The 18,121-nt window shown below is 52.4% G+C and overlaps 1 protein-coding gene and 1 long non-coding RNA gene across 7 annotated transcripts in view; one reads left to right on the plus strand and one right to left on the minus strand.

Annotated features, from left to right (window-relative positions):
* LOC144113642 (uncharacterized) overlaps positions 1 to 18,121 on the minus strand; it is a 68,812-nt gene that overhangs the window by 21,306 nt on the left and 29,385 nt on the right. The gene's annotated exons all lie outside the window — the stretch shown is intronic.
* LOC144113640 (dnaJ homolog subfamily C member 7-like) overlaps positions 1 to 18,121 on the plus strand; it is a 129,291-nt gene that overhangs the window by 16,213 nt on the left and 94,957 nt on the right. Inside the window, exons 1-2 of one of the 5 annotated variants that reach the window (XM_077646822.1) lie at positions 2,512 to 2,911; positions 16,791 to 16,976. The exons of 2 other annotated variants lie outside the window; for them this stretch is intronic. In XM_077646822.1, coding sequence (XP_077502948.1) covers positions 2,646 to 2,911; positions 16,791 to 16,976 — 452 coding nt within the window. In that variant the 5' untranslated portion in view covers positions 2,512 to 2,645. Of the gene's footprint in view, positions 1 to 2,460; positions 2,912 to 16,790; positions 16,977 to 18,121 lie in introns of those variants that run through there. 2 more of the 5 variants (XM_077646824.1, XM_077646823.1) reach the window with 2 other exon arrangements.

Consider the following 18,121-nt stretch of genomic DNA (forward strand, 5'->3'; position numbering starts at 1 on the left):
GGCCTTTAAAACCACGGCGCGGAGCCCTGGAAAGTTGTTCTGGCCTAAGATCAGATGTAATGCATCTTCGGCTATGGCGAGTAGGGGCCTCCCCCAGTGTTAGCCAGTTCCACCTTTTTGTTGTTTAACCTTTTTGCCGCTTAAATCGTCTCTTGTGCATCAGCTTGTATGCAATGTAAATTTTTGTATACAAAACAGTGAAGTCGTACTCCCTTTAATACTCTCATCCTAATTCGTCGCAAGACCGTCGCTGACGGAGCCCCCCTGGTGCGAAGAAGCGTTCAGTGAGTAAGGTCTGCAAGGAGACGCTACAACTTTACTGGGACTATCCCTGACCATGGAAGGAGGTAGGGTGCCTTGATGCTGCCATCGAGGCACCCTAGAAAAAGGGGACCATCCCCTTACATCTGCCACTCCCTGCATTGTCACGCTAGCAGGTTCATGAGAATCTACCGACGCCATTGGCTGAAGGGGGGGGGGGGGGGGGGGGTCTTTGACGGGGAAAAGCCGCTGCGTTCTTGAGTTGTATGCGACTATAGCAGGTCCAAACAAAAGGTTCGGTCAAAGGAGAGAATCGGTCGACGCCAGTGGCTGGAGGGGGGCTCCTTTGAGGGGCATTTGCCGCTTCGTTCTTGGGTTGCATCCGACTACAGTATTTTTGAACGCGCGTTGGTAGTTTGTCCAGACATAACCTGAAGAGCGCGTCGCTAAGAATCCGGCGTATTCGTTTGTTCTTTGTGGCCGTTCTATACACAACCGGCCCATATACGGCATCAATAACGCAACCCGCAGCCGCCACGGTGGCTGAGCGGTTATGACGCTCGGCTGCTGGCCCGAAAGACGCGGGTTCGATCCCGGCCGCGGCGGTCGAATTTCGATGGAGGCGAAATTCTAGAGGCCCGTGTGTTGTGCGATGTCAGTGCACGTTAAAGAACCCCGGGTGGTCGAAATCTCCGGAGCCCTTCACTACGGCGTCTCTCATAGCCTGAGTCGCTTTGGGACGTTAAACCCCCATAAACCATAAACCAATAACGCAACCCGATCGAGCGCCCTATGTGCGCGAGGGATTAAAACACTTAGCGTTATCACGTCTTTGACACCCTTCAAACGTTCCTTCACTGCGCCATTGCTATGTTCAGAACCTCCTACTCCTCCACTGACGAGTATGGTCGCCGATGTAGTTAAGGTTGATCTTTTTTGTTTTGTTTTTTCATGCCAAAGTAACCACAAGGCAGCAAGACCTCCGACGGGCGCACTAGTTGGTGGCTCCTAATTTATATCACCCGGAGTTCTTTAACGTGCACTTATACTGCACAGCACACGGGCGTCTCTTTCGCTTTGGCCTGCATCGGAATGCGGCCGGGATTGATCCCGCAACGTGTTCAGCAACCGAACGCCAACAGCCGCGGAGCCACCGGGGCGGATGGCTTCTGGAGGAGCTCTGCTGCCACAACAAAAGGGACTCTGGCCACACCAGCGGTGAATATGCCGAAACCACTGGTACGAGAAAGGCAAGCGCAACGGGTTGGGCTCGCCTGTAGATTGCGTACGAAAGCATTCGTCAGTTAGTGCTCCTTCGAATTTATCGTGCGTTTCCGCTTGCGTTACAGGAAACCGCATGTAAGCGCGCGCCGTCGACGTCACGTGGTTTCAGCGGGTTATTACTCTCTGCGAGCTCTATCCCGGGGATTCGCACGTCATTAGACGACGGGCCTGCGCAGCTCCGCGCACGTTGGGGGCGCCCTGCAGCACGGGTGATGCAAGTGGGATCGCCTTTCCGGCCGCCTGTTTAGCCATGCATAATGCACGCAATGCCGCAACCTACATACGTAACGTGTCACCCCCCCCCCCTTTCCTTTTTGCCTTCAGTCCTCGCTGTAAAGTGAGTGGGAGTGCCTGGGAAGGCCTTGAAACCGCTCCTGTGCCTTCTCCACTGCGACTGCCTCCTGGTCTTTCTTTTCTTTTCTAAAAGAACCTTCGGGGCCGCACGTCCTCGGAGGCCGCGCTGTATACCGCTCGTAGACGAACGCCTGCACCGTGTGTTGTCCTATAGCGCCCTGTCGCAGATGTGCTCTGACACGAGTGCACAGCGCGGCCAGTGCGACGCTTACTGTCGGAGAGAGACACGGGGCTTGTGGCGCTCGACGAGCAGCCCTTGTATTTACTTGATCCAGTTTGCCAGAAACTGCTAGGCACTGACAGACGGGAACGAATAAAGTGCGTGTCGCGCTCGTTTTCCTCCGTGTCAAGTTCGCACTGGCTTCCGGAAACAGCCTCCTCTCTTCGTTTTTTTTTTTTTCCCCATCACAATCGCGGAAAACAGCGTCAAAGCGTTCGACGTGCGCGCTGAAGCAGTCGTGCTTCCTGCGTGTTTTCCGTCCCAGCGTGTGCGCCGCGTCAGGCGCGTTTTCGAGGACAGATGCGGCCGGCGAGGCGTTTGTTTACACCGAGCGGCACTTGTAACGGCGGTAGCGAATGGAGGCTGCGAACTCGCCGCCGCTGGAGACGGGCGCGGCGGAAGGGGCCTTGCCGAGTAGCCCACGACGAGCCCCTGCGGCCACGCAGTGCGCGCTCCGTCTGGCCCGTGGGCTGCTGCCCCCAGAATAGCCGCGCTCCGCGGTTGGTCGCGGGATCAGTGCGGCACAATGGCCGAGCCGAGGCGAGCGCGGGCCCCTCGGCCGAGGCCCCCCGCAGACGGCATGCCCATCCTGCGACGCAACCAGCGTGGCCGCGTGGTCATCGCCACCCTGCTCGTGGACGGCGTGGGCCGCGCGGCGGTGCGCTGCGCCTCCGTCGACGCCCTGCTCCGGCGGCCCGAAGGGAGCCGCGGGGCTTCGCCCGCCCGCTGCCGGAGCCAGGAGCGGCTGCCGCCGCGGGGGATGCGCTGCTGCTGCTGGGCCGGCGGCCGCAGGTAATGCACGCTCCGTCATCCCCGGAACCCAAGCCGCGGGTCTCGGAAGAATGTTTGTCCCCCTCTCACGGAGTGCCCCGGGCAGCTGTTCGCCTTGCGGCACGCACCATTCTCTTCGGCTGGCTGCCCGATTTTCCCCTCCGCCCGCACAACGAGGGCACGCGGCGCTCTTGCGGGCTGGGTTTTCGCGGGCGGTTTCAGGCGGTGCGCAAGCGGCATTTTTGTGTTAATTGCCGATCGAAGACGCGAACTTTAAATGTCGGTGGGCGTTCGAGGCAACAAAACAGCGCCGTATCCCGTCCCCTTTAGCGAGCTGCCATTTCGGCCCGTCCTTTTATCCGCGGGATACTGTTTAGCTAACGGAACGATCTAGCCGATTGTCGAGCTGTGGGCCACTGTTGTTACGGCGCGCATGGCCACGCGTGCGCGCCACTGTTGCTACACGTGCGCGTGCGTAAGGTCATCTCTGCAAGAGGGCACTTTTGTGTACTGCGACACTTCCTCGGTTTCCAAATGTTCGCTTTCTTGTGTCTGTGCATTAGGCGTATTATTTACACTAGTTAATCCCTGGGAATTTACCCGAACCGGCCCATTCGAGTTCGTCGCGTGACGTAGTTTCTGCACGTATCTGTGAACTTCGTAGCAGAGGTATTAAGCGAAAAGGGTAATTGGTGTGGGAACTGCAGGCGAAGCACCCTAACCTAACTATCAAAAAAGTCAGCGCCAAGTTCGGACTGCTATTTTAGAATAGGCAGCAAGGTGATCGCAAGGTTGAGGCGCAAGGTGACGCTGGAAAGTGCAAAACAAAAGCTTGGTTTGGGCCAGTAGGTTTGAGTTTCATGGAAACATAGCGAAAGATTAACAAGGACGACACAACAAGCGGGACTTTCAGCTTTATTTCGGAAGCAGTAATACGGCGATTATACAGGGTGTCCCAGCTAACTTTAGCCAGGGTTTAAAAATATGCCGCGGCACTCTAAGACGACGCAACGAAGTACATCTTACTGGCTGTTGTATGAAGCAAGTCGCACTATTTTTGTATTGTGCCTAATTGTATAATTAGTCGCGATTAATTAACCAACTTCGCTAGCAATGAAGATAGGCGAAACATCCCAGTGCAAAAGTTGTAGAACGGTCCGTAGACCATCCTATTGAACCGTTTCGAACTTTTCACCTATTACGTTGTTAGGTTTTTTTCGTTGACTGCAGATGCCCGCGAAATACCAAAAAAAAATACCGCGTGACATGCCTGCTCGCGCGCCGCGACTGAAGTGCTCTGAAACATTCCGCCTACAAACGAACAGCTCATTTGGCCGGGTGTGCCGCCGCTGATAAGGTGACGGGGCTGCGATGGATGCAGGCGCTAGCTGAGCGATTTACGCCGGCGTAAGTGATAAGCGTTGCGTCTGCTGATCGTTATCATGAACCGCCGCGAAGGAAGCCAATGGGGAAGCACACCGCTGGCGTAAATCGCACAGCCAGATGCAGCGTCGCTGTCCCAACCGATAGCATAGCACGCCGGGCTAAATGATCAGTTCGTTCCAGCGCGGAACGAACTCATATATTCACTCATATATTTTGTTTCGCGGTCATCTGCAGTTAGAGAAAAAAGCTAATACGTAACAGATGGAAAGTTCGAAACTGTTCAATCGGATGTTTTACGGAACGTTCAACTTTCTAAATGACCTTTTTCGCCCATCTCCGCTGCTTGCGAAGTTGGTTAATTAATCTCGACTAATTATGCATATAAGCACGAAAAAAGGGTAGTTTGACTTGCTCCACAGAATAACCAGCAACATGCATTTGGTCGCGTCGTCTTAGAGTGCCGCGGCGTATTTGTAAACCGTGGCTAAAGTTAGCTGGGACGCCCCGTACAGCAGGCGATCAATCACAATCGGTCGGTGAGCATGCTTATAAAATGAAACGCACCCTGAAGGTGCACTGCACGTGGAAGAGCAAACACAGGTGCCAGGGAAGTACAACCGAGAGGAAAGCCCAGAAAGATTCATAGCGAGTTGAAAGGTGTCCGTCGACAGGCCAGTAAGGTAAGTAAAAGTGTAAAAGAAAGGCAAATGGTAAAACAAGTGTTCGAAGAATAAAAACAAGTGTTCCGAGAATCGCACACAAAACAAGCTTGTGGTTTAAAAGAGAATGAAAATTGACTTAAACGTACAATGCAACAGTTACTTTACTGCCTGTGAATAATTTCTTGCTTTCCCCTTTTTTTGTCCCCCCCCCCCCCCCCCCCCCCGGTTTTGCTCCTTTGATGCTGCGTTTCGTTCTACGCTCGTTCTCACGGACCGACTGTGGCTGATCGCCTCGCATGTAATATTGTTGTGCCTTCTTCCGAAACGAGGTTGAAAGCTAGAGCCAGCCCCGTATGTGGTGTCGTCCTTGTCTTTTCTGCGCTATATGTTTCAAAGAAACTGGAAGATGGTTCTCCTGGACTGCACGGCGCGCCTTACTTTTTTAAAAAATTCAATAGACAAGTCTACAGACCGCGTAACGACAGTGTGTGCATAGTCTCAACAACTTTTTGTAAGGGCTGGTTTTGGTTTTATAGGGTTTAACGTCCCAAAGCAACTTAGGCTCCGAGGGACGCCGTAGTGGACAGCTCCGGATAATTTCGACTACCAGGGGTTCTTTAACGTGCACTGACACCGCACAGTACACGGGCACCTGGAAGCATTTCGGCTCCATCGAAATTCGACAGCCGCGGCCGAGATCGAACCCGCGTCTTTCGGGTCAGCAGCCGAACGCCACAACCACCGCGGCGGCTTTTGTAAGGGCTGGGGCAATTCATTTAGTTCCGTTGGCCTACCGTCCAAATGCAAGAGGAATAATTGGCGCTGTGTTCTTTTAACGCGATAGCGTTAAATGCCTCGTAGTCCACAAAATCCGGTGTCGGCGTTGTGAGCGCAAAATAACGGGCATGACTCCGGCAGGTGGTCCCCAGAGAGCAACCTAGGAGGCAGATGAGCCACCTAGGTCACGTGACCTTGCAGCGTCATCACAACCTGCCCACCGGATAGTGAGCAAACGGCCCACCGTGGCAGTTAAATTAATTATTGGTCGCCCGGGAAGAGCAACCAGGGCCGCACAGGTCCCACCGCTGGCAGCAGCTGCCATCGCAGGGCAGTGGCGCATCGCTTAACCGTTGCACCACTTCGCTGGGAGTGGTATGAGGACTCCCAGGGATCAAGATATGAATGTAAAATATAGAATGACCAATTCCGCACATATGGGGCATTAATTAACCCATTACGCTATCGCGTCATGCCCTTGAGGCGGAGCTTAAGTGTTGCGCTTTGCCTACCTGTTCCCAAAGACCGGCCGCCGAGAGAAAGAGCCCAAGGCATTGTCTACAAAATTCCATGCGCCGACCGCGACGCAAGCTACATCGGCGAAACCAAAAATTTCAAAGAAAGAATTCGGCAACATAAAAACGACGTCCGCAAATTCGCAAGAGAACGCAATCCAGTAGCCGAACATTCCGAGGACTCAGACCACAGAATCAACTTTGAAGAGACCCGCATGCTGGGAACCGAAACAAATTACCACAAGAGGCTCCTTCTGGAATCCTGGCATATCCAAACCAACCCGAACAATATCAACCGCACAGAAGGAAACCTACCCCCAGTATATGCCCAGGGACTAGCCGACTAGCCCAATCCGAATAGCCCAATCCGGCCATCCCATCAGAGGTGTGAAAAGTTTAACTCGTCCCGTGACCAGGATTGATTGGAACTTCTTAACTTTAGTCATCTTCAGAAAGCTTCAACACGTTTGTTCCTCTTAGTTTTCGGGTTTTATATTTCTGGAATTCGGCAGGTAAAAATCGGGCGACATTTTTCGAGATGAAATTCGGGTCAAATCAGGTATATTTAGGTAAAATTTCCCTAGCTCGGTTATTTTTTTGGGGGGGGGGGCGGGGGGTCATTTTTTGCAACATAAGAGAGTTTACTGTACAGCTGGTTTTTCTGCTAGACACAAGATTCCCATTTTTTACTCCTTATTCTGTAAACAACACGGAAATCGCGGATTCCACTAAAAATTATTTACCAACTCAAGTTTTTTTTTCCTAATCTATAACAAATATTTCTTCGCGTACGTTACCAATCTCCTACAGGGCGCACCCGCGTATGAGCAAGACCAGTCTGTCTTTATTTGCATAACGCAAAAATATTCAACATCACATCAACCATTTTAAACGAGCAAGGTCCTTGAATCGGGGTGTCATTAGCGTGGGTAGCGCTTAATACAGTGACTCCGATTAGACGTCTGATCAGTAACCAAGTTATGGACTCTCGCTTCTAAATCGCACTTTTCAAACGTGTCCTCAAATTCATCCCTCTCATAAAAACATGCGTTAAAAGAGGTTTAAGATCCCCAGCTGACCGAGGACGCCTCTCTGGAATAAGCACTCCACAATTTTTTTTTCTTGCGGTGTCTTCAGCTTTGTGAAGTGCAGAACCAATGATCGTCTTGATAACTCTCATTCTGAGGGAGAAGTCATGTTTAACCCGACTTTTAACAAATATGTTCCGGGTGCGGGACTAGGGTACAATCGGGTTTTACCCGAAAACGAAGGGCTCTTTTTTCACATCGGTTAAGAACACGCTGAGCGTGTTTTTTTTTTCGGTTGGAAGTACAGTAGGCACTCACTGGCAGGAGTGTCTGAGCGCATCCTTTAACCTTCGCAGTCCTTGGGTTAATTCGTTGACGAACTTGTCGAAGGGTAGCTACAGTCTTTGCTTGTTTAGAGGCGCTGTCTCGGGCACCGTCGTTAATCCGCTCCGAAGGTTCTCCGTAGGCATTTGCTGCACTGCAGCTCCGCCGGTGCATACGCCAGCTTTAATGGGAGGGAGACCGAGCGGGTCCCGCGGGAAACTGCGTGGGCAAGGCGCGCGCTTCTCGAAGGGGCGCCGAACTGAACGCCGTGGGCGACGCCGTTCGCAAGCTTTGGCTGCGTGAGAAGCGCGCCCGCGAATCTGCACGCCGTCCAATTCACTGTGCGCACACGACGGTTGCGCACGGCCTGCTCATGCGTGCCATAGACGCGCGCACTATACCGTTAATTGACAGCGTAACTATAGTTGTCGTTTTGAACTTCCTGTACACTCTGCATTGCTGCTTCGGTAGAACGCTAGTCACGTCGCGGGTTAACCCCACCAGAGGCGGCCGCATTTCGATGGAGACGAAATGCAAAAGGCATCAATGCATGGCTGTAAGATGTCAATGTGCGTTTAAAGAACGCCAGATGGCCGAAGTTAATCCGGAGCGATCCACTACGGGCCGCCTTATGTAACCCGTAGTGGGACAAGTAAGAAAGCTTGTCACAAGCCCTCGAATGAGCCAGGTTTGGCGTCTTGAAGTTAAGGATGTAACGAACTTGCCTGTCCTGAACTTGCGGAGGCAACTGATTTACAGCATTTTTTTTTTCAATGCAAGTTGGGGATCAGCCTATTCATTTGCGGGGATGACAGTTGACAATGGCAAGGCTGCCCCGCCCCCCTCCCCTCAGTGCCGACTGAATAAAAATGCGAGCGACTACATGTGAGACATGTGACTGGGGCTGTTGATGATGCAACTCAAGAATGCAGCGACACATGCTCCACAAAGGAGGCCCTGCAGCCAATGGTGTCGGCGTATGGCTTTACTGCCTTGCACCTCCTAGCGTGTTATAGCAGGCGGCTAGTAAGTACGAGGCGACTGACCGCGACATCATGACAGCGGGTCAATGCCTACTTTGAGGGGCCGCTGGGGGCACGACTCACGGTTGATGTTGATGACTCAGCACAAGCTGCTTTAGGGCTAGTTCTGCGATTTTTCGCTATTCTCCCCGCTGATTAGTCTTCGCAATGGCACAGGGCACGCCCGAACACTTAACTAGACTGCTTTAGCATAGCGCGATCCGGCGTTCTGCTGCCGTGGTCCGCTCACGCCAGGGATCCAGCCTCACGTGCGCATTGGCAGATGTGCGCCCATGCCTGGTCCCTCGAGGCAATCTGCACATGCGCACTTGGCGCCTCTCGGAAGTGCGCATGCGCAAACGGCCCCTCGCGTAATTGAAACTCGGGATAGAGCTACGCTAAAACGCCGTATTTATCGCTCCGCGCACGCGTACGCCTGAAACTGCTGGGGCAAGAAAGCGGCAATTCTGCTTTAAGCAAACAACAGACTTGTGCGCACGCTGACAGTTATCTGGCGTATTTTATTTTATTTATTTATTTAAGTACCCTAAGGGCATTACATAGGGGAGGACAGCAAATAACAAAAAACTCAAGGGTTCACTTCATACATAATACAGAGTGAAAAAAAGAATGAAAAAAGAGCGTTAATTATGAAATTGGGTCGGTCTTATACATCGTGGGCGTGGTGCAGTGTGCAATAAACAAAAATATGTACACGTGCAAGGCAAAACAAAGGTACAAGGCGGCAAGTTCAAACAGATGACAATGCTGCGCCTGATTCAAGAAATGTTAGTAACGATGAACGGAAAGACGATGATTCGTTAACAGCCACCATGCTAGCAGGTAAAGCATTCCACTCCCTTATAGCCAAGACTAACGGGGAATTCTGGTATTTCTTTGTGCGAGCGAAAATTGATTGAATTTTATGCGCATGGTCGGTACGAGGTGATATGTGATGTGCTGCTGTGATGTGCCTGCGTGCAAAAGATGACTGCTTGTAGTAGAGGGAGGGGAACAACGATAGGCGAAAGAATTTCCGTCGCATGTTGAGGTCCAGAAGTTTTAGATATTGTTTTATTGCAGTAACTCTCTGGTATGGAGAGTACGACCGTAGAATAAAGCGTGCTGCTTTATTTTGCACTGATTCTATTGAGCTATATAAGTTGTTTTGGTGGCAATGAGTCTGCATTCGTGCGTCGAGCACTTGTTCGCATTAAACCGTCTCGCGCTGCGGGCGTTGCACTCGAGCCAAAGAGGAAGTCGCCGTTTCGAGAAGGTTTCGACAGCACGCATCGCTCTGCGTTATGTGCTTTTCTCGAGTGGTCCCCTAAAAGATAACCGCGAGCTAGCCTATCAATGCACCCGGTCGCGTTCGATAGCAAGGGTAGGTGAAGCCGTGCATTCGACTCTGCTCGCTGTCGCATTTTATTTCAGTGCTGTAAGTCGCGAACTCGGAACTATTGATAATCTCCCGCTGGTATTGCTCGCGATTGCACCTGTGTACTAAAAGCATGTGACTTCCTGTGCAAAGAGAAACACACGGGCGTTGAACGCACCCATCTCTGTGATCACACCCTTGCGGCTCGAAATGCAAGTTGTCGTTTATTGCAATTTTGAAGCATAACCGGCAAGAGGCGTAACGAGCATAGTTACATGAATATGAGCCCATGACGGGGAACTTCGCTTCGCAGAAAGGTTTAATACTCTTTTTAGCGGCCTTTCAATGAACAAGAGTTGAGCATTCCAGTCGCCGTTGAACGAAACGGCGCCAGTCGACTGCACTTACGTGGCTCTTTCCGCAAAACTGAGATCAACTTCTCGACCTCGTGACGCCGTCATGTGCAGCTGAAGAACCTGTAAAGCTATGGTCGCATTTTATTTCAATTTTACTAATTTCCAATCTAATTTTGGTTAACCGCAAACGCTTTGCTCAGCGTGTATGGGGCAGCTGAACTCCGGTGAGAGCTCAATGTTTGGCTTCAGCGCTTGGCCGCAGTTTTTCTGGCTCCGCTTGGGGTGTTTGCACGATACCGCACATTGTTCAGTAAAAGTTGTAATGTGCGTCTGTATTAGCCACGAGGAAAGAATATTTCGTGGTTTTTGCGAACGTACGACACTGGCAACTTCAACGACGACATCTAATCACTTGATCCGTTCACTATAGTTCCGCCCATCTAGCGTGAACTATAAACTGAAACGGGGGGTTCAACGGCCTTTGGCGCCACCGGGTGACAATTCCGAGCAGCCACACAAGTCAGCCGTCGTTGAACTCAACTCCCGTTAAGGCGCCTGCGTTCTTTTTCATGAAAAAGTTGTCGCCAGCCGCGTAGATCTCGAGGCCGCTGTCGAAATCTGCAGACGGTCCCTGCGCGGCCACTTTGGACTGCGACATTCAGAGGCTGCTTCAGAGACTCCTCTACGCGCGGTGCTATTCAAATCGATATATGGGTGATCGGTTTCCATAACGAGCGAACGAGGCTTCTAGTGGGACGGTGACTTCCTGCAGACCAATCTCGCAGGATGAAGACTGGCGACAGAGTTGCATAGATGAACTTTTTCCCATCCTAGCTTTGGAGCATGCGCAGTGGACTCTCCCGTTAATTCGAAACTTACGATTACTCGAAATGATGCTTTCATGCCGTCGTCATCACCAAGGGCATTAGATATCCTCCACCTTATTTCCAAGTCTGCGGTGTTCGATCAGAGCCGATCGACCGTGTGATAGCTTCTTCTGCGGCAAGTCGCTCGGGATTCTTTGCGGGCACAGTTCGGAGAAATCGTTCCTGCTCCGATACCTTTGTTGCCGACCTGTGGAAGGAAGTGGCAAAGCTCTCAGGCGATTGCTGCGCTTTTTTCGCACGCGGCACCTTTGCAGCTCTGCGCGGTCAGCGTGCTGCCAATTTTCCCCGTGGCCGAAAAACGAGGCCGTGCGGCTGGCCCCCTTTCCGAGAATAACGCGAAGAAAGCGCACTTTGGTGGAGCCATCGTCTGTTCCGCCGGTGCGCCTGCAACGTCCGGGACGAGCTGCCGGATGGTGCGCGGGTCGTTTCTTTCCGCTCTCTCCGCGCGGCCCCCATCAACTGCGCACAGGCATCCGCCGCAACGCCGCTGCGTGCTCAGTTAATGGACCAAGACGCGGAACAATGAACGCCTGCGAAGGTTTCCGCAGTCTTTAGCTGGCGCGGACGCAGCGGCGATGGGGCCATAGCGCTACGTCGTAAAAGTCATGCTCCAAACAGGCATCCCCCTTCTGATCCGAAATGCAATAGCAGAGGCTGCACGATACGCAATACGCCCGTGCTTGCGAGTTGGGCGCGTCACGAGGACTTAACCGGACAGCAGCGAGAAAGGGACAGTGTCCGAAAGGAACTCGCGTGGCGTATCAAAAGGCTTCCTTTTGACCCGCCATGGATGAATCACTTGGTTTCGTTTCAAGTTTTCAATACCATTTCATATTGTATCCACCGTTCGAAAGACAGGCAGTTAATAATAATAATAATAATAATAATAATAATAATAATAATAATAATAATAATTGTTTTTTGGGGAAAGGAAATGGCGCAGTATCGGTCTCATATATCGTTGGACGCCTGAAACGCGCCGTAAGGGAAGGGATAAAGGAGGGAGTGAAAGAAGAAAAAGAGGTGCCGTAGTGGAGAGCTCCGGAATAATTTCGACCACCTGGGGATCTTTAACGTGCACTGACATCGCACAGCACACACGGGCGCATTAGCGTTTTGACTCCATAAAAACGCAGCCTACTTACTGCTTTCCCTTTCCATACGAGACATTGCAGACGTTTAGTAATGCGCATACCGCTTACCGCACTGCGCACGCTCCGATCGGCCCCTACGCGGCAGGCGTGTGCGCTGCTGGCCGGCATTTGGCGCCCTCACTGCGATCTGCGCATGCGCACTGACGATGCCAACTACGCGGTAAGTGGTAGCGGTACGCGCTGTGCTAAATGTATCTATTTGCTGTAAAAACTGAATGGTGCAAGGCGGCCGTGTGGGACCGGCGATGAGAAACCGATTACGCCTACGTACTGGATCATACTCCGACATCACGGAGCGCTTTATGCTTGACGGCATTTGTGGGCAGAGGCGCAGCCGGTAGAGGGAAAGGTGAAAAGTGAAGCTTCCTCCTCTCCCTCACCTCGACTGTCAAGGTGCGAATTCCCCCTCACCGACGTGGGGCTAGGGTGCCTCGATGGCCGCGCCTCCGACCATCGAGGCACCCTACAAACCATCGGTGTCTTGAGTCTCTCGCCTCTTATCCTATCCATGCCTGGTGCGGCTGCGGTGATACCAGTTCGGTGACAAATTATCTCCCTCGCCCCTTGTTCCGTTCCAAAAAGAAATTTTTTATTACGCCACTGTGGTTAGAGCGCTCGGCTACTAATTCGGAGTTCCGGGTTCGAACCCGACCACGGCAGCAGCGTTTTTATGGAGGAAAAACGCTAAGGCGCCCGTGTGCTGTGCGATGTCAGTATACACGTTAAAGATCCCCAGGTGGTCGAGATTGTTCCGGAGCCCTCCACTTCGGCACCTCTTTCTTCCTTTCACTCCCTCCTTTATCCCTTCTCTTACGGCGCTGTTCAGGAGTCCAACGTCATATGTGAGACAGATACTGCGTCATTTCCTTTCCCCAAAAACCAGTTATTATATACACCACTGCTTATGGGCTCATCTCTCTTCCAGCGGCGGCGCTGCACGAGACGTGGCCTCTGCTCCACATTCTTGTAGCAGAAAGCAGCCCGTTGATCCACTATGATTGTGCTGTGCCAACGCCAGTCCTGTCACAATGTGTTTTGCTTGCCGTTGCAGCGATACCGCCACCTTTGTCCCGAGTTCTGGGCGCCAGGTGCGCATGCGCATAAGGGGAGGTAATTTCTGAATCGGTGCTACTTTACACGTGTTGCCTGACGTCTCCTTCCCGAGATTGCAGAGCCATTACGTCGGAGCGCTTCCTTGAAGCACCGCTCCAGCGCTGTCTAGACGTTGTGTGGTGTCAGAAGTGAACAGAACGCGGTATTGAGTAAAATGAACTAACGCGCGACCCAGCGGTTTGTGAAAGGCATATACCGTGCCTTTGTGTCAGTGTTTTCAGTGTCGAATTTGTGCGCAGTCGTTAACCTCGATGACGAAACCGCGTTCAGATTATTTTTGTCGTGACTCGCTTTGATAGCCACTCAAGCAGTCGGTGGAAAGCAAGCCATTTGTCACATTATCCTTTTTTTTTGCCAACGTTCGACATCGCCGTTGCTCGGTACAAGCCGCTGGGCTCCACATTTTGCTAGACCGCGTAAGAATCTAAAAGCAGTTGCGTCCAGTGGAGGCCAGCGTCTGGCGACGGTGCAACAGTTTCTGAGACACGTAGCGCGCCCCGAACAAGCACAGCTTCATCGCCACAGAAAGCTGTGGATTCTTGATGTAGAGCTGACGAGCTGCGGTTTTCGCACCGACACGTGGACCGCCAAGTGAACCAACACGTGGGCACCTCTAATCTCGATTGCAACGGGCTTGTCCACAGGTATTGACGTATAGTTCTGGATTTAATCTTAGTTGAACTCATTTCCTTCTTTCTTCCTCAGCTGCCGTGTAATCTTGAACTTCGCATTGTTCGTTGAGTTTTAAGGTTGAGTACACAGAGACGCAGCGCTTCGGTCACAGAGCGTCGCGTACATCGTTTGGCGGCCCTTGGTTATCGTCTTAACGCAGGACCTACAAGGCCCGTTTCACATGCTGCGAATTTCACCGTCCGGCACTGCGAATTCGTTCCGTCCGCGGCTGGAGAGGGCCGCCGCTCTTGCCGCAGGCGGCGTGCGAACGATTTCCGTCCGGTTGAAATCCACTCGCAGCGCTCTGCGACTGACCAATGGGGTACAATCCACTGCTTGGCTCCACGTCAGGCTTGGCTTTGGCCACCAACGTAGTTTTCGAATAATTCGGAACTGTTTACATTAATGAAAGCATACGAAATGCTACCTTGTATCTAAAAGTACGAATGACTACGACAGCATACACATTCCATGTTGCATTACTGCCGCGTTTATCCGCGGGTTGCATAAGCAGACACCTAGCAACCCTGCTGTCAAACCGAACGAATTCGCAGGATCTGCGTTGCATATGAAAGGACTGCGCGGCAATCGCATTGCGGCATCAGCGTTGGTGTCGGCAAAATCGAGAGTTGTACACGGGAAGTCAGCGAACAACAACAAAAAAAGGCTGACAGAAGTACAGGTAAAGACCACGCACGCCACGCCTCAGGCTATGCGTTGTCTGTACCTCTCTTAGTTGCTACAAATGACGAAAACACCCCTGCGGTGTGTTGTGACTACACTACCATAACGCTACAATCTCAGCGTATTCGTACGGAATACGCTCATGACTTGTCAGCGTGCGTGTTTCAGTTGTGACAAAGCCATGTTGAAGGACCCAGTCATATTCCTGCCACTGCTTAACGCTCTCAAACTGATCTTACGGCAGAAGCCGCTGTACGCACGGTTTCCCAGCCAGTACACGGCCTGTGGAGTGGGGCATTTGAACCGTCCGAAAAATCTGTCGCTTTAAAACCCTGGCAAGCTAAGCGTGACGCAGCATGGAATCAGCATGAGCGGAGTCGAACGAAGAAGACGGGCTTGGGTTTTTGTCTGACCTCGGGCGATATGCACGCCGGGCAGCAGTCGCTCAGCGGAACTGGTCACTGTAAGACGGATACAACTCAAGAACGTAACGGCTTTTCCCCCCCAAAGGACCCCCTTCCAGCCAATGCCGTCGGCCGATTCTCATGACCCTGCTAGCGTGACAATGCAGGGAGCGACGCCACAATGGGGAGAGGATAAGTCTATCCCCGACCGTAGAGAGAAGGGATTGAAAACTAAACATTTCGACAGATTTGCCTGTTTGGTTGGGTTTGAAGACTTCAAATAAGCTGCACATCTCCAACCCAAAAACTTTAATATGAAACCCGACGTTTCGAAGCCGGCTCGGCTCCATCAGTGGTGGCTGGGGGCAGTAGACAGCGTCTTTAAGTATGGAGGGGAGGAGGGGGTCAAAGAAACGAAAGCTGTGATGGGAAAGGCGGGGGGGGGGGGGGGGGTAAGGCTGTGAGTCACGTTGTCGCACTGTGGGGAGGCGGTCAATGGCGACTTTTCTTTGAGTTGCAGAGCGAAGTCCCAGGTTTCCTTTTGTGCGGTTCACGTTGTTATGGGTAGTTTGGATGTGCCAGGATTCGAAGAGGAGCCTTTTCTGGTAATTTGTTTCGGTTCCGAGGATGCTGGTTTCGTCGAAGTTGATTCTGTGGCCTGAGTCTTCGGAATGTTCGGCGACAGGATTGCGCTCCGCAACTTCACAACAGAGCGCAGTCCTGCAGCCGAACATTCCGAAGACTCAGACCACAGAATCAACTTCGACGAAACTAGCATCCTCGGAGCCGAAACAAATTGCCAGAAATAGCTCCTACTCGAATCATGACGCATCCAAACCACCCGGAACAACATAAACCGCACAAAAGGAAACCTGCCCCCAGTATATGCCCAAGGACTTCACTCTTCAACTCAAAGAAAAAAAGTCGTCATTGACCTCCTCCCCCTCCCCCACGCCTTTGGCATCACAGCTTTCGTTCTTTTGACCTCCTCCTCCCATCCATACTTAAAGACGCTAGCTGCTGGCCCCAGTCACCCCCGATTAAGGAGCCGAGCCGGCTTCGAAACGTTGGGTTTCAAATTGAGGTTTTTGGTTGGACATGTCCAGTTTATTATAAGAGAAGGCATCCTCTTTCGTCTACTACGCCCTGCTTTGTCACACTAAGCAGGATCATGAGAATCGGCCGACGCCATCGGCTGGGAGGGGGGGTCCTTTGACGGGGAAAAGCAGCTGCGTTCTTGAGTTGTAGTTTACAGCGAGTGTAACTTCAGAACCTGTCGCAAAAGCCCCGTCTCATTTGCCCAGCACGTTAGACTCCTCACCAGGCATTCGACAGTTTTAGCGCAGCGTTATTGTGTACTGCTACCACCAGCCACCATTTGCGCATGCGCTGTTGGTCGCCGGCGATACGAGGTAACGTTGTCCTCAAACTTTCAATTGCCTCGTGCTGCGATCATGTGCAAACCCGTCGCGCCAGTTGTTCAGAGTCGGACGAAGCGGAGTGAACAGCTGCGGCGTCTTTTATTCCGACAACCACAGTCTCGCCCTTCAGCCGGCTCTGTCCACGACCGCACCGTCTATCTGTCGGAGCGTCCGTCGTTGCCTCGCGGCGGGGCGGCGACGAAAGGGCGACGACGACGGGCGTGCCGCCGCCCGAGGCGCCTCCCGACGTTCCAGAACTTCGCTGCTGACGACCGCAGCCAGACCCGAGCCGTCCAACAGCAGGTACGGCCCCGAGAGTATGTAAGGCCGCGTTTGCCAACGAGATGTAGAGTTTTAGCACAGCCGTACGCGGCAAATACTGTAACGCTTTGCTGTTGCTACTGTTGCCGGGCTTGCCAAGCCACATCTGCCGTACGGTCGCAGTTACCGCAGTTCCCGTGTTTGTCGTACGGCGGCGCTAAAACTCATCATCACTGCGCTTGCACAGAAGGTGTCCGGTAAACCGGTAAGTCGCCATCCGTGAAACTGACTGGCTCTCGGCATGGCGAAGCACCGTGGAGGCTGAAGTCTCTGAAGCCGGGAGCAGCGAGCGGATTTAAGCGAATTAGTCACCGGAAAAATTTTAACAACACACCAAGTGCTTCGCATGCTCATACCCGTAACGCAACAAATTGGGATAGTTGCTTTTCGTTCATTTTGCACAGTGCGCTCTGCTCATACACGAAGACAGGAAAAAAGAGACGACACGGACCTGCGCCTCTGGACCGACGGTGCGTGGAAAAAGGTCGCGCTATTCTGAATTTTTTAAATGTTCCAATGACTACAACGCGAATTGGACCGCTGCATCACCTGACGGCGCGGCATGCTGTCGACACAGCACTTCGTGCGACCGTTTTATGCTCTCAGTGGCACTCGACTGACGGCGTCCCCACCCTTCGGCTTGAAGCTATAGCACGCGCGGTGAATCGAGAAGCTCGCGTGCGTCACAACATTGCGGTAGTGTTTCGTCCGTCTATTCGGCTAAGCAACGTCTACGGTTGCCACTGCGTCGGTTATCTCACCAAACCTGGAGAGTATAAGGCCGTCGCAGGATTTAGTGTTGGACGAGAACTCGTTCGAGCACAAAATGGACTCGTCAGGCACGGCCTCGATAGCACTGCGCTTGCCAGCGACGTCGCGCAGCTATATGCGAAGTCCGCTAGGTCAGTAAACTTTTTTTTCTTTTTGTCTGGCAGTATACGTGCCAAGACAACTTTGACTGCACTTTGGTGATGCTCAAGAAGTTAGCGGACCGCGCTTACCGCGCCTTCTGATAAGTCTGTCAACAACAGAAGTGCGTACTTAGTTGGCACTCAGATTTTTTGTAGCGGTAGCTACACTACCCCAGCCACTTCGCGAGGTCAGCGTGGCTTCGCGCTGAGCCATGG

Source organism: Amblyomma americanum, chromosome 1, assembly GCF_052857255.1.
Source record: "Amblyomma americanum isolate KBUSLIRL-KWMA chromosome 1, ASM5285725v1, whole genome shotgun sequence".
NCBI lineage: Eukaryota > Metazoa > Arthropoda > Arachnida > Ixodida > Ixodidae > Amblyomma > Amblyomma americanum.